The sequence below is a fragment of the Leucopleurus acutus genome, assembly GCF_964270905.1.
Source record: "Leucopleurus acutus genome assembly, chromosome: 16".
Taxonomy (NCBI): Eukaryota; Metazoa; Chordata; class Mammalia; order Artiodactyla; family Delphinidae; genus Leucopleurus; species Leucopleurus acutus.
In genome coordinates, this window is record NC_139158.1 from 3,951,538 (window position 1) to 3,972,127 (window position 20,590).

General features: G+C 60.1%; 1 protein-coding gene across 1 annotated transcript; it reads left to right on the forward strand.

Moving 5' to 3' along the window:
* Nucleotides 1–8,810: 8,810 nt before the first annotated feature.
* On the forward strand, nt 8,811–17,266 carry FSCN1 (fascin actin-bundling protein 1; the record flags this gene model as incomplete). Its single annotated transcript, XM_082856649.1, has 5 exons — nt 8,811–9,642; nt 15,810–15,966; nt 16,062–16,183; nt 16,431–16,610; nt 17,064–17,266. 5 exons carry the CDS (start codon nt 8,811–8,813, stop codon nt 17,264–17,266), a joined length of 1,494 nt encoding a protein of 497 aa, XP_082712775.1.
* Nucleotides 17,267–20,590: the final 3,324 nt, after the last annotated feature.

Genomic DNA, 20,590 nt, shown 5'->3' on the forward strand with positions numbered 1-20,590 from the left:
GTAGTGAAAGGTTCCCCTTCCCCGTATGAGCATTTGGAATCCCCCAGACAGCTGGCGCTCCCGAAATGCTATGCAGATTCCGCCCCAGGCTCTTTCGGGGAAGCAGCCAGAGTGTTGGTCGGAGGCCACGTGCCCACTTGTGGAACTGTCAGGGTCTGGAGTCGGGGAGGGTCCCCGGGCCGCGGAGGATTGAGCCAAGAAAGGCCTGGGCAGCAGGGAAGGTGAGGGAGGGTCTGGCATCCGGGCCGCACCACCCCTCCTGCCTCTGGGTCCCTCTGTCTTGCTTGGGGCTGCCTGGCTGCTGGGTGGGCCTCAGGGATGCACGTGTCAGGGGTTTGTTGCATGTTGCAGGGCCCGACATGGGTGCTTCAGCTGTGGCACTGGAGTTGGGGGTGGGGAGACACAGCCCTGGCCGCCGGGGAGGGGGGAGGGCAAAAGAGGCAAGTCACCAACAACTGGCCGAGGCACTGGACGCTTGTTGTCACATCTGTCAACTCGTGGGATATCCCTCCGAGCTCCAAACTCTGCTCTAGCCTCCCAGGGAGGGGCGGGGCGGGGCGGGGCGGCGCGGGCTGCCCAGGCTGCAGCAGAAGTGCCCGGACCGGCGCTTCTTACACGTAAGCGAAGCACAGTGAAGCAAAATGAAAGGTTCCTCGGTCACACCAGCCACGTTTCAAATGCTCCGCAGCCCCATGTGTGACCTGAGGCTCCCGTATTGGACAGAGCAGGTTCCAGAACACTTCCATCACTGCACAAAGAGGCCTGCCTTGACCCCTGGGACGCTCGGACCTGCGGGAACAGGGCCAGAGTTTCCCACACACACCCTGGGGGCCTCCCCAGAGGAGATGGGGGATGTTTGAGGTGGGTCTTTTGCACGAGCAGGGGTTTGCTGGTGGAGAACAGGGAGAGGAGGAGAGCGAGGCAGGAGAGATGGACAGAGGCTGGACCGCCAAGGGCTCTGGGCCCTGGGGAGCCTTGAAAGAGTTTTAAGCTGCGGGGCAGGCGGGGCCAGCTTTGCCGTGGAGGAAGCTGCCGGTATGCCCCAGTGGATGAGTTGGGGGTAACGGAGGAGGCGGGCGAGGCTGCCGTCCCTGTGGAGGTGCTCAGCACTCTTTCTCCCCGCCCAGGCGTCAGAAGTCAATCAGAATAGCGCTCAGAGCCTGCTGGGTGGGGGAAGAGCGGGCACCGTGCTCCTCGCAGGTGACCGTGATGCCCCTGGACTTACGGGCGTTACGTAGCAAGGGTTCCGTGCAGGCTCGGGGAGGGTGGATGAACACACCATTTGACACACGGGGCCTGAGGCCTGAGGCCAGAGGCCGGCCTGTGCTGTGGAGGTTCACGGGCACCGGTAGAGGGGCGGGGGGACCCCGAAGGTCGGCCGCAGGCCCTGAGGAGCAGGAGTGGGGTGGCGGCCAGGTGGGGCTTAGCCGAGGCCTGGCACGGCCAGGGAATCGGCCCTGCTCCTGGCAAGGATGCCTTGGCAGGAGAGGGCTTCTGCCCAGGGTGCTAATGCCCTCTTAATTAGCCAGGCACTTGCCAAGGAACTGCCACCACAGCCTCACTTTACAAAACACACTCGGGGCTCAGAGCTGGTCCAGCACCTGCCACACTGTCAGGTGGATGGCCAGGTGCGGCCTCTGAGCTGCCCGCTGAGGCCAATCCAGGCCTTCCCCTCGGGGCTTCCTGGTCCAGGACGACAGAAATAGAAATGCTTTGTAGGGACACGTTTTTGGTAACAGACACGGGGCAGGTCAGCCTCTGTACCTTTGCTCCAGCCAGCCTGGCTCTGCCCTGCTGAATTCCTATTCACCCAGCGTGGCCACCACTTCCTCCTGGGGGCCCTCCTGGACATCACGGTTAACTCTGGGGTCTCCCCCACCGCCCAGGACAGCTCACTACGTGGGCCACGCCGTGGGCACCCACAGGTTTGGTTCCTGACTTAGAAGGGTTACAATTTAGGGGCAGGAGGGGGTGTCACAGATCTCTTGGCAAATCTGAGAAGAGCCACAGACTGGGCCCCTGAGAGCTGTTATGTCCCTCCTAAAAGCTGGACCAGAGCCTCGCTGTTCTGTCCAGGCCACAGTTTCCCTACGTGTAACCTGGTGGCCCTGAACCCATATTGGCAGAGATGTTTCTGGAGATGGGGTGACAGCTGGTCCTGCCCTCCTTGGCTCTGACCCGACAGTGCTGGGGTGTGGCCCGTGGCCCTGGAAGGCACAGCTGTCCATCGGTTACTCCCACTTAGGGCACTCGTGAGGGATGCGAGGGATGCAGGGATGCAGGCCGTACCAGGCTGCCTCGAGGGGCCACAGGGGCAGAACAACAAAGACACCATTCACAGGCTCTGGGCCCCGAGGCCGGTCATCTATGGGGGCTGGGCCGTTGACATCTGTGCATCTGCAACGTGGATGGCTGTTCTGGCCTCTTACACATGCCTGGGACACACTTACCTCCTTTTGAGAGAAGGGAAAGTGAGCCTCAGAGAAGACGGGGAGCCCCCTGTTCACGGCTCTAAGTGATGCTGGCGGGAAACTCCCAGGATGTCACATCCTGTCCTTTTGCAGACGAGGAACTGAAGCTTCGAGGGGCCTCAAACCCTGGTCCCTGGACAACAGTCAAAACCAAGTGCAGGGCCCATGCCCTGAAAGCCGGCAGCCCTGGTCAGGTGTGACAGGAGGTTTCTAGCGTTGAGATCCTGGAAGGCAAAAGACAGGGTGTGAGACTGCAAAGCTGGTATGAAGGGGGAGCCCCAGCAAGGAGTGGGAGGTGCTGGGGGCGGGGCGGGGGACAATGGGAGACAGTCTAAGGCTTGATCTTGTCACTCCTAGCTGCGCGACTTGCTTACGTGCTTTTTTTCCCCAAGATTGATTGATGTTTCTTAAGTTGAGGTAAAGTTCACACAACATAAAAATTTAAAGCACACAATCCTGTGGCATTTAGTATATACATTCACAAGGTTGTGCAACCACCACCTCTACTTAGTTCTTTTTTTTTTAATTTTTAAAGTTTTTTGGTGGTGCTGCACAGCATGGCGGATCTTAGTTCCCCCACCAGGGATCGAACCCTCGCCCCGTGCAGTGGAAGCGTGGAGTCTTAGCCGCTGGACCGCCGGGGAAGTTCCTCTACTTAGTTCCGAAACACTGTCGTCCCCCCCCCGCCCCCCAAAGGAACTCCGTCCCCATTAAGCAGCCGCTCCCCGTTCCCCGGCCCCTGCAGGCACCAATCTCCTTTCTGTTTGGTTGTGTTTCTTCCGCCGCTCAGGCTCCTTCTCCTCATTCGTGAAGTGGGCATGACACCCGGTTGTCGGAAAGTTAAAGCATATAAAGCCCTCGGCACAGTGCCTGCAGCGCCTGTGATTGTGAGTGGTTTAATGCCCGCCTCCCAACTGGAGCCCAGCACCAGTGACCCCAGGAGCGGTGGGAGCTGGGGCCCGGGTCTCGGCGGCTGGGAGAAGTGGGGCTTGGGAAGATTTCCTCGAGGAGAAGCCATGGGGAGCCCGAGGTGCCGGAGACCCTGGGCAGCGCAGCTTTGCCCCAGCCCAGGTGAGAGGGCTCAGCTCCGGGACAGGCACAGGTCAGGGCCCAGCTAGTCCAGGCAGGCATCTGCCCCTGGGATCAAGCCTGGAACGTCAGGTCAATGTGACAGCCTAGTAGGAATCTGATGACCTTCCACATGCCAGAGAGAATGGGGTGGAAACAGCCCTGGGGATGGAGGGGGCGGGGGGCATTCACTGGGCCAAGTCGTCATGGGATGTAAGTAAGATGCAGAGCAAAAAAAAAAAAAAAAAAAAAAAGCCAAATTAACAAAACCCTCAGAAATAAAGCTATGCACTTCTCTATCTAAATATCTATCAATATCTCCTATCTATCATCTATCATCTACCTATCACCTCTCCATCTCTACCTACATAATACATTCCTGAATAAAGGTACAGAGAGGGCTGGCAGGATGAGGTCCAAACACAACGAAACAGCACACACAGGAGACAGGACTAAGGCACAGGCAAAGATGCAGGGTCAGAATGTCAGGATTCATTATTGTTATGAACATGTTCAGGCAGACATAAAAAACACAGTATGTTGTCTCTTCTCGTGCCGTCACTGCTGGCACAATCATTACATCCTATCTATTCCCCACCACCACTGCTGGCACAATCATTACATCCTATCTATTCCCCACCACAACTATCTTTTTTTGGGGGGAAGGGAGGACTGGGGTATTTTATTTTTTATTTTTAGTGTCCTTGTCCAAAACTTTTTATCATGGAAATGTCCAAACATTTATTAAAGTAGAGAGACTCGGGAATTCCCTGGCGGTCCCGTCGTTAGGACTCCGCACTTTCACTGCCAAGGGCCCGGGTGTGATCCCTGGTCAGGGCCACGAGGCATGGCCAAAAAATAAAAATAGAGAGACTCACGGAATGCAACCCCATGTGCCCACCACCCTGTCTGGAATGGTTTAAGGCAAAACCCAGGCATCATGTCATTTCATAGGGAGTTCTTTTTCATGGCTTGAGGGAACTTAGTTCCCTGACCAGGGATCAAACCCGGGCCCTCAGCAGTGAAAGCGCCAAGTCCTGACCACTGGCCCGCCAAGGAGGTTCCTTTAGGGAGTGTTTCTGACAGGTAAAGACATTTGTTTGTTGCTTTTACAAACACTGTGCCATTTTTATATCTACCTCTGAGTTGTCCATGAGGAACTCTGCATGTATTATTATTTCCATTTGACAGGTGAGGAAACTGAGGGTGAAGTAACCTGTCAAAGGTCCCATGGCAAGTGTGTGTCAGAGCCGGGAGCCAAGTCAAGGCCTCCTGACTCCAGCTTCTGCTCCTTGGCTTTTGTGCTGGGATGCATCCCAGGATGTCATTTCAGGAAGCCCCTGACCATCAGGGGTGGGTGGGCACAGGGAATTCTCCAAGCCTGCTGGACGGGGGAGGAGTCTGAGTCTTTGTGGCTCAGAATCCTCACTCGGGGAACTGGGTTCAGGCCTAGCTGAGCAGCCCTTCCTGGTGGCCTCATTTTCCTGCCCAGACCAGGCAGGAGGGCGCCCGGCGGCCAGCCTGGGAGCGGCTCAGGCCTGGCCCCAGCCAAGCACCTCCGTTCTCCCCGTGCCATGCCCTTGTTCCGGGCAGCTCAGGTGGCGCCTGGGTTCCCGTGGGGCCCAGGGACACAGCGTCCGTGTTCCTGTCCTTCCCCAGAGGGACCCAAGGTGGAGCCTGCAGACAGGACCATGTGACTGCACTGGACACAGAAGTGCCCAGTGTAACTGAGACTCGGGGAATGGAAGAGGCGGGAACATGGGTGCAGAGCAGGGAAGGAGTTTTGAAAATGCTCTTTTGCCAAACTGACCTAAGATTTTGTTCCTATATTGGCTTTTCGGCAATAATTAATCATAATAATAATTAAAAAAAAACTGAGATGCTTCCCTCTGCCCTCATCCAAAGATCTATGCTCATGAGACTCAGCCATCTGGTAGTGTTCCCTGTACTCAGGAGACCCCTCTTTCCCAGCAGCTGCTGTGAGCCAGGGCTCCCTCACCCCCCAATCTCCTCCCAACCTAGAACAAGGCAAATACATATCACCCATATTGGCTTTGGACAGAGGACAGAGTGAGCTCCCCATCACCAGAGGCATTCAAGCCAAGACTGGACAGCCTTAATTTTTTAGAAGTTGCCTGCTGGGTAAAGAGAAACATGAACACATGTTGGTTTGTGGTTGAGGGCATCCCTCTTGGGAGGAGGTTCTGGCCAAAGCAGGGCATCAATAGCAACAACCCAAGTGTCCATGGCAGCAGTTAAATAAATGGCACATTCATGCAGTGGAACATTACACAGCTGTGAAAGAGAACAAGGAAGGCACTCAGGTACTGAAGCAGAGACTGGGTTCAGATGCAAGTAAGAAAGCAGGATTGAAAATACTGTTTAAAGATGTAGGGATTTACACGAATACAGATGCAGGTTTGCTTGTCTTTGAAGTTCACGGAAAGGGAGACAATCTAACAGCAGGTATGGAGGTAGTGGGTGGGAATGGGGGGAGGGGGAGGACAAAAGCCTTTTTAGGGTTTGGGAGATTTGAACCAGGTGAATATATTGTCTGTTCAGAAAAACATTAAATATACTAATTTAGCTCCACGCCTATTGAAACGAACCTCAGCTCTTCATATACTCACCCCTACACTGCCCCTTGCCCCCAGTCTCAGGACTAACCTGATTTTCCCCAACACTTCAGGCTCTATGCTGTTCACTCGACCTGGACTGCCCTCATCTGTAGGGAAATCCAAGGTCCCCTTTCTATGTGCCCTCCCCCACACTGCTCCATTTGATTTTAATTTATTCAGCAAATCGGCACAAGGCTCACGCTCCTGGCCGACTGATCCTAAAGCTTTGTACTTCACCATCGCTCTGACTACGGGACTAGGGTCCTGGGGATTCCTGGTGACCCTGGGGGCTGGAGGGAGTCTGGCCCGTCCCCAGGACAGTTCCCAGGACCAGCTGGCATTTATGAGCACTGACCACGTGCCAGGCACTGTTTTTTAGGTGCCTGATGTGTGGAGTCACCAACTTGTCTCCGTTTGCCCAAGACCTTCCTGGTTTGAAAACCGAATGCCACGTCCCAGGAGCCCCCTCAGTCCCGTTCACAGCTCCTTCTGTCCTCTCAGCTTCTCTCCTGGGGCAGGTGCTATCATTATGCCCTTTTTAGAGATGGGAAAACCACGAACCAGGGATGTGCATTTGAGCCCAGGAAGCCCGATGCAGGAACCCTGGCTGCCACCATACCCAGCCGGGCTCACCAGTCTTTCTGTCAAAAGCATCACCTGGGAAGGCCTGGACCCGCTCCCACTCCTGGCCTGACTGAGAGGCAGGAGCCCCCAACCCCAGCTTCCTTCCTGGCCTCCATGCTGCTAAGTTGTAGGAGGGGGACTTGGGTCAGAATGGGGAGCTGCAGAGCCAGGAGGGAGATGCCATCCAGCCCCCATCCCAGCAGGCACGTCTCAGCAGTCTCCAGTCCTGCTGCCAGCATGGACCCCGCCCCCAACCTTCAGTTATTCAGCTCCCTCTCCTCTGAGCGTTGGTAGTTGGCCAGAGGGTTGGGGTCTCCCTTACTAGGGCTTTCTGGGGACTGGAATGGGTTCTGAGGGTGGCCAGGGACGGTGTCTGCTGAACTCCATGCCCTCAGGGACTCTCAGACAACCCTGAGATGGGGGATTTGAATCTCTTCTACAAAAGGTGAAACAGGCTCAGAGAGGTTAAGTGACTTGCCTACAGTCACACAGCCAGCGAGACCCTGGGTTTCAAGTCTATTAGATGACCTCAAAAAGAGACACTTGATTTCTCATCTCTCCAGAGGTGAGCTTTGTGGGAGGGGATGCTGTGGGCAGTGCCTGCCTGGGGCTCAAGGACCTGCCAGTAAACCCATTTGACCCAAATGATGGTAAAGTAACACAAAATTACCCTGAAAGATAAAAATCCCTGGAGGAGGTTGCCTGGGGGGAGCCACAGGCACAGACCAACCAGCCCAGGAGCTAGTTCAGTGCCCTCTGCCTTTGGCCTCGAGACCTTGTGGGCAGCCTGTGGTCATGCTGGCATTCCAGGGGCCTGCTTGGCATGTGGGGAATGTCCCAGCAAAAGTCTTGGCCTTTGGAGATGCTCAGAAAAGGGAAGTGTTCCTCTACAGGGGCAGGGGTGGGCATCTGTAGGGAATATCCACATTGACGGAGGAGGATGGAGAGCTGAGGTCCTAAAGGAGGGCTGTAGCCAGCGTCGCCCCTTCCTGTGTGCCAGGCTCTGCGTCCAACGCAGTGGGGACCTGGGGGTGGGTATCAAGTGGGAGGCACGGTGGCCCCTGGGGCTGGAGACCTGGGTTCTGCCCCTCGGGGCTGTACTGCCTGAGCCGGAGCACGTCTCTGACCTGCTCAGTAAAAGGGCACGCTTCTCACTCTATGCCTGGAGAACCTCACCAGAACCCTGTGGCTTCTGCATCCTCAGAGTGGACACACTGCCACTTGTCTCAGCCACTACCACGGAGACCTATTTGGGCCAGCCCGGCTGGGTGCCTGGGCCACAGGGAAGGGTCTGGGTGGCTTTCAGGGCAGTGTCCTGGGAGGGAAGCCTCGGGGAACCCCAGCCCCCGCTCTGGAGGCTGCAAGGCCTGGGTTGGGTGAGTTGGGGTCTGCAGGCCCCTCCCCAGCTCCTGGCCTGCCCCCCACTCTTCCGCCCACAGGCCCTTGGAGGGTCCCCTCTCAGCTCCTTCAAGGCTCTGCTCTAAAGCCACCTCCTCTGAGGAGCCTCCAGGCCGCTCCGCCCTAGTACTGATGTGCTCTGTGGTCTTGCGGTCTCTATCACAACCTCAAACCTGGCTCGGTCTTCCTCCCGGCTGGGCTTGGGGTGCTGGGCCTCCGAGGGGTCCCGTGCTCTGGGTGAGTCCTCAAGCTGCGGTGCTGCGAGGGCGAGGCCTTGGCATTGGCGGGGAGGGGGCGGCGGCCCGAAGAGGGGGGACTGCAGAGGCCGGCCGAGCAGGGAACGCGGCGAGCCCAGCCCCCACCCGCGCCCCTCCGGGACCCTGCGCGACTCAGCTCGCTCCCTGGGCCCCGGTGCCCCCTCCTCGGCGAGCCCCGGGGCGGGGCGGGGGCGGGACCTCGCGACGCTGACGTCACCCCGCCTATAAAGAAGCTCGGGCGCCACGGGCCGGCTTTGTAAAGCGCTGCTGAGGGTGAGCGCACGGCCGCGGCAACTGAACAAAGGAGCAGGGCGCCGCCGCTGGGACCCGCCACCGACCTCCCGGGCCGCGCCGGCCTCCCGCCCGCCGCCACCATGACCGCCAACGGCACGGCCGAGGCCCTGCAGATCCAGTTCGGTCTCATTAACTGCAGCAACAAGTACCTGACGGCCGAGACGTTCGGGTTCAAGGTGAATGCGTCGGCCAGCAGCCTGAAGAAGAAGCAGATCTGGACGCTGGAACAGCCGCCCGACGAGGCGGGCAGCGTAGCCGTGTGCCTGCGCAGCCACCTGGGCCGCTACCTGGCGGCGGACAAGGATGGCAACGTGACCTGCGAACACGAGGTGCCCAGTGCCGATTGCCGCTTTCTCATCGTGGCGCACGACGACGGCCGCTGGTCGCTGCAGTCTGAGGCGCACCGGCGCTACTTTGGCGGCACCGAGGACCGCCTGTCGTGCTTCGCTCAGACCGTGTCGCCGGCCGAGAAGTGGAGCGTGCACATCGCCATGCACCCCCAGGTCACCATCTACAGCCTGGCCCGCAAGCGCTACGCGCACCTGAGCGCGCGGCCGGCCGACGAGATCGCAGTGGACCGCGACGTGCCCTGGGGCGTCGACTCGCTCATCACGCTGGCCTTCCAGGACCAGCGCTACAGCTTGCAGACGGCCGACCACCGCTTCCTGCGCCACGACGGGCGCCTAGTGGCGCACCCCGAGCCCGCCACCGGCTACACGCTCGAGTTCCGCTCCGGCAAGGTGGCCTTCCGCGACTGCGAAGGCCGCTACCTGGCGCCGTCGGGGCCCAGCGGCACGCTCAAGGCGGGCAAGGCCACCAAGGTGGGCAAGGACGAGCTCTTCGCCCTGGAACAGAGCTGCGCCCAGGTCGTGCTGCAGGCGGCCAACGAGAGGAACGTGTCCACGCGCCAGGGTGAGTGGGGACGCCGTCCCCCGCCTCTCTGGGCCATGCACAAAGCGAACCCCACCCCAGTCCCCGCAGCCTCCCGCCCTTTCTCGCCCGCGGCGCCGCTGCAATCCTGAGCGACGCCCGGTGCGCCCCCGCTGGGCGCGCGGGCCACCCCACCCCGCCGCGGGACCTGCGCTCCGATCCCCAGGAAAGGGCGAGGGGTGGGGCTTTGCCCATCCTTGGGTGCCGCTGCATAACCCCCACTCCGCCTTGAGGTTGGGGCTCCTAGGCCGCGATTAGACGCCACCCCTTGTGCCACCCTCCGAACCCTCGGCCTGATCTGGGTCCTCCCTACGCGCGCAGATCCCTCCCTCGCATCCGTGGGCCTAGCCCGTGGGGAGGGGACGCCCCTCGCCTGTTTCCTCGTGCCCCTCCCCCCGGCAGTGGGCCTTTGGCTCCAGGGCGGAGACTAGGGGTCGCAACAGGCGCGGGGCGCGGCCCCGCTCCATGAAGGCCGCCTTTCGCGGGCGGGATGGGGGTAGCCTTTGATCTCCGCAGGGTGCGCTTCCACCTCCCCTCCCTCCGGGCCTGTCTCCACCTCCGCTGGCTGCTGGGAGGGGTTGGTCTCTGCTGGAGGGGGGTGCCCAGAGTGTCTGCCCTTCCCCCCCCCCCAGCCCCTCCTCCCGCGTCCGCCCCGCGCTCGAGGCCGCGGCCTTTGTGAGCAGGGGGGCGGGCTCGTCGACAAGGCCCTCCCTCGCCCCCTTTGTCCTGCTCCGTCTCTGCAGATGGGAAAACCAGATGCGGCCGGGCGGGGGAAGGAATCTACTTTCTGCGGGTTCCCCCCTGCTGAGGACCCCCCGCGCCGCCCCTAGGCCCAGTGCCCCGTCCGAAGCCGCCCCAGAAGGCGGCCTCTCTGCTCGCGCCCCAGCCCCGGGACGGCGTGGCGTGGATGGCGCCCCGCCAGGCACCCCGCCCCGCGCCCGCGCGCGTCTCCTGGCCGGTACCCTCTGCTCTGCGGGAGCCAGAGAGCGGTCTCAGCCTGAGCCCGAAGACCCCAGCCCGGCACCCTCGGGAAGCCCCCCCTACCCTCGGTTGAACCCACCCCCAAGACTCCCGCCTGGAACAACTGGCGGCAACTCGATGCGTCCTCTCCCGGGGCCTCCCGCTGGCCTGGCGATTTCCTACTGGCCTGCGCGCCAGAAGTGAACCCTCCTCTTTCCCTTCTTAGATTCTCCCCGTAGGCGGCTTCTCTTCCTTCTGGCGCCCTCGCCCCTCCTTTGGGGGAACCTGTGGGTGTCTGGCTCCCCCAGCCGGGAAGTTGGACCCCAGCCTCTGGAGATAGCTGGATGGGAGCCCAGTCATTGCCCAGCCCCCCCTCCCCTTCCTTCTGACAGCCACCCTCCTGACCCGGCTCTGCCAAGGAGGTTGCAGCCCGGTGGCAGTTTCCTACCTGAGTGTGCTGATTGAAGTGGGTGGTATTTCCTCCATCCTGCAGATGGGCAGGTTTAGGCCCAGAGAGGAGCAGCCATGTGCCCAAGATCACACAGCAAGTAAGCAGCGTGAAGAACTGGGTTTGACTCCAGAACGAGCTCTTATCTGGACCCCCTGATGCCTCCCAGCCTCTGGGGCACAGGTCCTCCCCTTTCCAGTCTCACACAGTACGAGGTGGGGCAGGACTCCCCACCTATTCAGCAAACACTGAGCCCCTATCAAGTGAGACATGCTGAGGCCTGAGTGGTGAGCACATGGGCCTCTCCTGGATCCTTCCCTGCTGGGCCCAATGTTCTCGTTGGGACATGAGGAACATCCCAGAGGTGTCAAGCAAAGGTCTGGGGGTCCAGGAAGTACATGAGGGTCCCAGATTAGATGGGGGAGGTCCCTTTCTGAGGAGGACACTTGACCTGACCTGAGGATGAATAGAAGGTAGCATGTATCAGGTGTGTGGAACAGTGTTGCAGGTACAGGGAACAGCTTGTGCAAAGGCCCCGAGGCAGGAAGGAGCAGAAAGCCCAGGGTGGCTGAACAGAAGCTTGTGACGCTGGTAGATGGGACTGGAACAGCCGGCAGGGCCACAGGACCTAGGTTGGGTGCTCAGCAATGCAGGCGTGCTCCATGCTTGCTGGGCTGCATCTAGCACCTGCCCTGGGGAAGGTGTGGCAGGAACGCGTGGCCCTGGCCCTAGCCCTTGGCGCCAGAAAGGAGCAGAGAGATCCTGGGGGTGTTTCTGGCAGGCACTGGTGAGCCTGGGCAGGTGCCCTCTCCTTTCTAGTAAAGCTCGTTGGTGGCGTCATGGTGTGATTCAAGCTGATGGGGCAGGAGGAGACGGAAATTGCACCAGGAGAGCTGCTGGCTCATCTGTGCGTTTAAAGGGAAGGGAGATTTGGGAGCAAAGATTGGAGCTACATTGGCCTCAGATTTTGGGGTCCTCATCTCGTTCTGATGTTGGCTGACCTCGGGTCTTCTTTGTGGGGTAGAGGATGACCAGAGGACCTGGAGCCGGCATGGGCTTGGGGGGTGTGTCTGCAGAGGCCATTTTGGACAGGCCTGCGTGGCAAGGAGGCTTCAGCTGTGCTTCCGACACATGTTGGGAAACGCCAGCCAGGAAGGAGGAGCATCCTGGGTTTAGCTGGCTGGGGGAAGTGAATCATCATCCCCGTAGGCCTGCACAGGCCGGGCCTGGCGGGGGGGGGGGGGGGGTGCTCCCTGCTGAAGCTGCAGCCTGCTCTCTGGCCTCAGTTTCCCCATTTGTAAAGGGCTCGCCCAGGGCTGCCCTGGGCACATTCTTTTCGGCCAGACTGTATTTCTGGGAGGAGGCCATCACAGCCTACATTAGAGGCAGGGTCGGCCACAGGGAGTGGGGGTCCCAAGAGCTGATGTGGCCAGGCAGATGGCACATGTCTATCCCAGGTCCTGGGAAGTGCTGTAGCTGTGACCACACAGGTGGGGACATGGCTTGGGCAGGGATGGAGGATGTCAGGGCCACTGAGTGAGCAGTACTCATGCTACTTTGGAGCCTCACCTGCCCTGGGCTCCAGCCAGACCCTGGGCAGAGCCTCACCCCATTTCCCACCTGGTCTCACAGCCTCTTTGCATCTGGCCAGCTGTGCCCTGGGGACTCCATGCTCAGGAAGTGCCCAGTCCCAGCCGCTCAAAGGTGAGGCTGGCTGGCTGAGAAAGGGCTGGTCAAGCTGGGCTTTGCAGGATGTGTAAGAGGTCTCCTGATGAGGCAGGGCATTTCAGGCCCAGGGAACAGCTTGTGTAAGGACGGAGTAGGGATTTAAAGTGGTCAGGTAGTGGCAAGAGCTGACTGGGAAGAGGGGAGGTGAGGTGAGGCCACAGATGCTTCTGGGCCCCCTCCCTTAAACTGAATGGGGGTGGTGGAGAGTGCCTGATTTGAACAAGCCAGGGGAATATGTGGACTGCTAAGGCTGAGGGGGATGGGGATCATGAAGTGTGTTGGCAGGGAGGGGGTGTTCCCTCCAAGCCCCTGTACAGGATGGCTCAGAGGCTCGAGATGGGGAAAGCCACGATGTGGGGGGACACGCCGGGGCCCGGTGTCTCAGTTGTGCTCTCTGGAGCGGGTCGGGGGATGTGCCCATGGGCTCTATTGAGCCCCCGCATCTCCTGCCTCCTCAGGGCTCCTGTGGGCCTGTGACTCAGGTTTTTTGTGCTGCTGTTGATGAAAAGAAAAATCCCAAAGAAAACCCTGTTCCCATAGTAACCGAGCTCTAATTAGAGACTCCAAGGCCCCACTCCAAGTGGGGCCTTTCCCATCTGGGCAGGGCCTTGGAGCCAGGAGTTACCCCACTGGAATGGGGAGGGGATACTCTTCCCACCCCTTCCTATCGCGGGCGGAAGACCTGGTGTCTACTTGGCACTGGGCTGCTAAATCCTTTCCATCTCAGACCGGGCCCTTTTGACAGGCAGAGAGGGAAACTGAGGCTGCGTGGGGGGAGGCACTCAAGGGCGCCTGGCCCCAGCTTTGCATACCTTGCGGGCTGGCCTAGGCCTGTTTATCAAACCAGTTCCGGGACTGGACACACCCAGGCGGGACGGGGTCTGAGTGGCTGAGCAGGTGGTGGTGGTGGTCGTGTGGCCCTGAGGAGGTACCCGCCGCTGCAGAGCCTCCCTTTGTTCCTGGAAATAACTCTGGAATTGCTGGGAGGAGTCAAGCCCAGGGCTGTCCGCAGGAGCGCAGGGCTGGCTAAGCTCTCAGGAACCAAAGCCTCATTGAAAAGGAGCCCCTGCACTTGCTGTGTTTGTCCTCGGGCAGGCTGGCGAGCGCCTTGTTCGCTGGCAAGCCTCTGTTATGTCAGGTAGGCTGGTCAGTGCTAGAGATCTGACTGCCACTCGGGGCCCTTCCCTGCCCCCTTTGCCCCTCTTTCTGGGGAGCCCTGTCTGTCTTTTCTGCTGCTGAGGTGTGTCCGGTGGGGCTCCTCCTCGTCTGTTCTTTCCTTCCCGTCAGCCGGCCTGCCACGTGTTGGGCAGGTGGTACCATGTGGCTGGGCAGGCTGGGGGTGGCAGCTCTGCAGCAGCGGGTGGGGCAGGCCTGCTGGGCGAGGTCTGAGCAGGGATGGAGCCCAGCCCCACATTGTGCTCCTGGTGTGGCCTTGAGGATGGTCATCCTCTGGGTGGCTCGGGCACCCAGAAGGCCTGGCCCCTGCTGATCCTCGCCCCGTGCTTCACTGGGGCGTGAGGGGGGATCGAGCTCACCTCTACCCCCGGGGCCTCAGTAGTCAGCAGATCCCTGACACTGTGGCTAAGGGGACCCAGGGGGCCTGGAGGGTCAAGCCCAAGCGTTGTGAGGGTCTGCTTCAGAGTGACGCGTGGAGGCCACATCCACCAGTCCACAGAGGGGAGGGAGGGTTGGGGGAGAGGGCGTGGCAGGAGGCCTGAGTTTGCCCATCTCTCCTCCTGAGAGCCCTGGACCCCTAGCTTTCTCTCTGGGTGACCTTGGGCAAGGGCACCACCTCTCTGCCTCATTCTCCTTTGTTGATGGGGTGGCGCTGACATGGGACACGAGACCCGGTTAGCATGGGGCTGACACCTTTCAGGCCCTCTGGGTGGTGGCTGGAGAACTAAGAATGGGTCCTGGGGGAGGGCCTGGGGGTGCTCAGACCCCAGGCTCTGCCACCCGCCAGCCTCATCTCATCTGAAAGGACACCTGCCGCCCGCCACTGATCCCGGCTTCATAAAGGCCTCAAGGCCCAACTCACCCTGCTGCTGAGGCCCTTAGGCTCCATGGCGCTTGGGGATGTGAACTTGTTGGGACCAAAGATCCCACTTCAGGTTTTATCTGGAGGAGTCCATACGGATGTGCAAAACGACATGGCTGCAGCTTGTGGGAGCAAGACCCCGGAAGCCACCCCCTTCACAGACGACTTAGGGACACGGAAACGTGTAAAGGTGTTAGGCAGATCATTTGCAAATCGAGGTCTGTAGCATGCATGCACTTGAAGGTCAAGAAAATGCATATGTGAGCGCACAGGGAAAAGGCTAGGAGTGTGTGGTCGCCCGCCGTTCACGGTGGCGTTCTGGGGGTGTGGTGGGCATGGGGGTGTGTGTGAATTCGCTTTTATGAGTTTTCTAAATTCCCTGAAGGGAACGTGTGCTATGACTCTCTTGACACGTATACAGAAGCAGGAAGGATATCATGAACTACTACCATATACCGACTCCCCCAGCTGCAATATTCTGCCACACTAGCTCCCTGTCCCTTTATTCATTGCTTCTGGTTGTACTTAATGCAAATCCCTGACATCAGGGCATTTCATCTCAAAATGTTTGTGTGTATCTCTAAAAAACAAGGCCATTTTCTTACTTAATGACAACATGATTAACAATAATTAACCCATGCTCTCTACTCCTGGACCATGTTGAGAGTCTCCCAGTTGGTTCTACAATATCTTTTTTTTTTTTTAACAATATCTTTTTGCATTTGGTTTGTTGGAAGGTATTACTTCTGTAATCAGAGAATGTGATGTGTAAATGGACCTAGCTGGCCTTGGCCCTTGACTTGTCCTGCCTGGGATCCTGGGTTCCGCCCTCTGACGTGAAGGCCGAGGGGTCTGAGCCGCACTGTGGGGTCTCAGCAGCCCCCTGCTGTGTTGGTGTGTGCGGGCAGGGCTGAGGGTCAGCCAGCACTGGGGGGGCGTGGGGGTCCCTGTACTAGCTGGAGGCTCTCCCAGCAGGTATGGACCTGTCGGCCAATCAGGATGAAGAGACCGACCAAGAGACTTTCCAGCTGGAGATCGACCGCGACACCAAAAAGTGCGCCTTCCGCACCCACTCGGGCAAGTACTGGACGCTGACGGCCACCGGGGGTGTGCAGTCCACTGCCTCCACCAAGTGAGTGCCCCGCTGCCCGCCTGTCACTGCCCGCGCTCGCCCAGGCTGGCCTTCCTGTGGGGCGGCCTTGCCTGACCCTGTCCCGCCACCCCCAGGGATGCCAGCTGCTACTTTGACATTGAGTGGCGTGATCGGAGGATCATACTGCGCGCATCCAATGGCAAGTTTGTGACGGCCAAGAAGAATGGCCAGCTGGCTGCCTCGGTGGAGACAGCAGGTAGCCACCTGGGGGCGTACCTCAAGCCCTTGTTCCCTGGAGGGTCTAACTGTATGCCATGGTCACTTACGAACCCCACCCGAAGCCTGCCCTGTGCTGGGCATCCTCCCAAACTGGCACCACCCTGCCTCACCCTAGGGCTGGCATGCTGTGTGACCCCAGACTCCCGCTCTCCCTCTCTGAGCCACACCCTGGGTGTCCACGCCCAACCCCACGAGGCTCACTTCTCTTCCACCTCCTGGGACAGGGGACTCGGAGCTCTTCCTCATGAAGCTGATCAACCGCCCCATCATTGTGTTCCGCGGGGAGCACGGCTTCATCGGCTGCCGCAAGGTCACAGGCACCCTGGACGCCAACCGCTCCAACTACGACGTCTTCCAGCTGGAGTTCAGAGACGGCGCCTACAACATCAAAGGCAGGTTCTCCTGTGGGCAGTGCCGGGTGGGGCCCCCTGGGCTCAGGGGGCCAATGTTGGACACAGAGAGCAAACCCCTGCCCCACTTGAGCCTGGCTTTGGGGCTCGGCTTGGCCACCCTGTGATGTGGCCTGGGCCAGGCCCCATCTGGACACCAGAGGCTCTAGGCTGGGGGGGGGGTAGCCCCTTTCCCTCTTGTCTGTACAGGAGGGAGATGTCCGGCCCACCCCAGATAGAGCTAGAGAGGGAGACGGGATTCTGGAAAGGCTGGGCGGGGGAGGGGTCACACACGAGTTATGGGACCAAAATTCTGGTGGGAGGCGGGGGAAGGGACTCCAGTCCAGCATGGGCCCGAGGCTTGCGTGGATGTAACAGACCCCACCCCCATTCTGGAAGCCGTGACTGGAGGGTGGGGAGCAGAGCCCAGGCAGGGCCTGACGGGGCCTCCCCTTGCTCCTGCTCCAGACTCCACAGGCAAGTACTGGATGGTGGGCAACGACTCCTCTGTCACCAGCAGCAGCGACAGCCCTGTGGACTTCTTCTTCGAGTTCTGTGACTACAACAAGGTGGCCATCAAGGTGGGCGGGCACTACCTGAAGGGGGACCACGCGGGGGTCCTAAAGGCCTGCGCTGACACTATCGACCCCACCACGCTGTGGGAGTACTAGGGCCCCGCCGCCAGCATCCCCCTCCCCACCCTGCCCAACCCGCCCTGCTAACTCTCTTCTCCAGGTGGGCTCTGCTGTGGGTGGCGAGCCCCTTGCCTTTCAAACTGGAAACCCAGAGCAAATGGTGCCCTCACCTGTTGTCCCACGTGGCCTCCCCTGGGCAGGTCAGAGGCTGTGACCTGGTCCTTGGAGGGATTTCACATCCCTCTGCTCTCTCTTCTCTGCCCTGGGCGAGGCTGGAACTTCTTTCTTCTGACCTCAGACAACTCTGAGCCTTATTTCCCCGAAGAGGCCGAGGAAGAGTGGGGGGCTGGGAGGCCTTCCCGAGCTCAGCTCCTGGGAGTGGCGGGGTGTAACTGGAATCTCCTGTCCCCTCCTGAACCTCCCCCTCCCCCATTTCCCGGAAGCCAAGCTCTTGCCCCAGGCCTGTTGGTGGCCCCCCTGGGGCGCCATCCCTGTGTTGTCAGGAGGACAGCTGGTGGACAGGACGGGGCTGGCTCCAGGCCCCTGTGAGTGGAGCAGGCTTGGTTTGGTGGCCGCCCGGGCCTGGCCACTGCACACACATCCTGCTGTGGTCCGGGGGTCCTGCTCCTGTCTCTTTTCTTTCACTCTGGCCTGACTGGAAGCAGAAAATGACCAAATCAGTAACTTTTTTTTTTCAGTGAAATGTTATTGCTGGAGGAGCCCCAGCCAGGCAAGCCTGGTTGTAGCCATGGGTGGTCTTCAAGAGGTCTTGGTGGGGGGGTAGTCTTGAGACAGCATCTCTGGGCCTCAGCGCCCTCCGCCCACTAGTGGTGGGGTAGGTGGGGTGCCTCCCCGAATCCAGAACCTGCCTCCACCTTCCCGGGGGCTCTCACCGGCCCCTTCCCTCCCATGTGCCTGGGCCCCAGGCCTGTGTCCCCACCTGGTGGTGCTGGGCCCTTCACCGCCTCAGCCAGGGCCCCTGGTGTGATCGGTGCTCCTCTTCTGACTGGACTCCCGGGTCTCGGCAGGATGAAGCTGGGCGTCGCCCTCAGCCGGGAGCCCCGTGGAAGCCCCCTGGTCCCTGGCTTCTAGCCCCGCCCCTGCCAGTTCCCTTCCCCTCTGGTTAGTGTCCACCATGCATCTCACTCTGGGTGTCTTGGTCTTTTATTTTTTGTAAGTGTCATTTGTATAACTCTAAATGCCCATGATAGTAGCTTCAGACTGGAAAGAGCAAAATAAAGTTAACGCAAGTCTGCACCCCTGGGGTTGGTGTGTGTGTGTGTTGGGGGTGAAGGCAGGTGGCAGGGGTGGGCCTGGGAACCCTCCTGCTGCAGGTTTCCGGGTTAGAGGTCAGGCCCACACAAACCAGCAGAGCGGACTTCCTCCTGCCTTGGCACGTGTGCCTTGACGAGCTTGGAGGTGCGGGGCCCGGGTGCCCCCTTTCCATACTGCAAGGGGCCTTGTGTGCATCCGTCCACACGCCAACACAGCAGGCTTGGGCCCCTTGGGACCTGGATGTGCTGTCTGGGCGCCCTTGGAGGACAGGCCCGGGTAGAGGTGGGCACAGGCCCTGGGAGAAGTCGGCTGGATGAGCTAAGCTTGGAGTCCAGGGAGGACACCTTCATGAGAACAGGACCCCTAGGCCCAGCTTGGGGAGGAGGGGAGGCACTTCTCTTATTTGGCAGATAAGAAGCTGAGGAAGTTTCCAACCTCGAGGGGGGACCTGGGTCCTGAGCCCACCCTGTGGTCGTGGCCCCTGGCAGACCTCCAGGTGGTCAGCCCTGCAGGGACTCCAGAGAGGCAGACGCTGGGTTGGGCCCTTCTATGCAGTATCATGTTACCCAGAGCATACCTGTTCCCATCTTACAGAGGAGGAGACTGAGGTTCAGAGTAGCGAGGCAGAGCTTTGAGGGTGGAACGGGGTGCCCCATGGGTGTCCAGTAAGTAGGCGGTGATTGAAGATGGACTTGGGCGTGTGGCCGTCTTGCGGGGGCAGCGGGACCAGAGGGGCCTGAGCTGTCAGCAGAAGCGCTGATTGGCTGCTGATGACGAAACTGGGATGCCTGCGCTGTGATTGGTGGTCCCTGGGGGCGGGAGTCTCGAGATTGACAAGCACAGATGGCGGCTACAAAGGGACGTCGGGCTCAGCGGGGTCCAGGCGGCCAACCCTCCACCACTGTTAAAGCCAGGCTGGAAGCCAGAAAAGTCTCAGTGACGTGGAAGGGAACAGATGAGTCCTCCGGAGCCAAGCTCCTCCAGACTGCAGGGATGGGGATGCACTGGAAGGGGCTCAGGGAGGGGTCCCCAGTTGGGCAGTTGAGCGAGGTTGAGCGAGGTGGTTCCCTGCGGTGCCCGGGGTGGGCGCCTGCCCAGGAGCAGGAATGACCTGTCCTGGAATGATGCAGGCACCCCTCGCCGCATCCTCCCAGCCAGGCCCAGGCACTGATTCTGAATTCCACGCGTTCTGCAAAAATGGGCGCAGAGCAAGTGGCTGCGCGTTACAGGGGCTTATTCCCCCGCCCCACACACACCCCGCGAATGAGGCGCAAAGGCTGGTGGGGGAGGTGATCACACCTAGGGAGGAGGGGGGCCTAACCCAATACTAGGGACAGGAAAGGCAACCAGGGCAAGGGAACCGCACGAGCAAAGGTCAGGTGGGAGGAACCTTGGGGCGGGGCCTGGTCGGGTCCCGGATGAAGAGTGGATTTGAGTGAGGCCATTGTCTCTAGGCCCACGTGGAGGCGACAGGCGTTACCGGAAGGCGGCAGACACTCCCGGGGGCGCAAATGGAGCACCGTGGGGACCACTAGATTCACTCCTGCGCACGCACTGGGACTCCCCGTGTCCTGGTCGAAAGGTGCCCCCCGTCAGAATTGGCTCTGGGGCCCCCAGGGCGCAGATTCCAGAGCAAAGGATGCGGTTCTTCCTCAGCGATTCCCAGTTCACAGGGGTCACTGTGTGATCCTGCACACACGCACACGAGCTTGTGTACATGCATGGGTGAGTGCACACAGGAACACAGGCATGTACAGGAGCCCAGTGCACACACAACACGCATGCACATAGAGACATACGTGGACGCAGGCACAGGCACACGGACCAGCCCACAGGAACAAAGACCTTACGGTTTGCTCACCAGCCTGCATTGACTCAGCCCACAGGCTTCCAACCACTGTGCCTGGGGACTCCATTCCCCTCAGTTTTCCCAGACCCTGACTGCAGCTCCTCTCACCTCCAGCTGGGTCAGGGGCCAGTGGGCCCCACAGTTCTGAGGCTGGGTTCCCCCCAAGCCTGCCATGGAGGGCCAGCAAGAGTCGAGGCTCCCACTGCTCAGATGGGGACATCAAGGCCTAGAGAAAT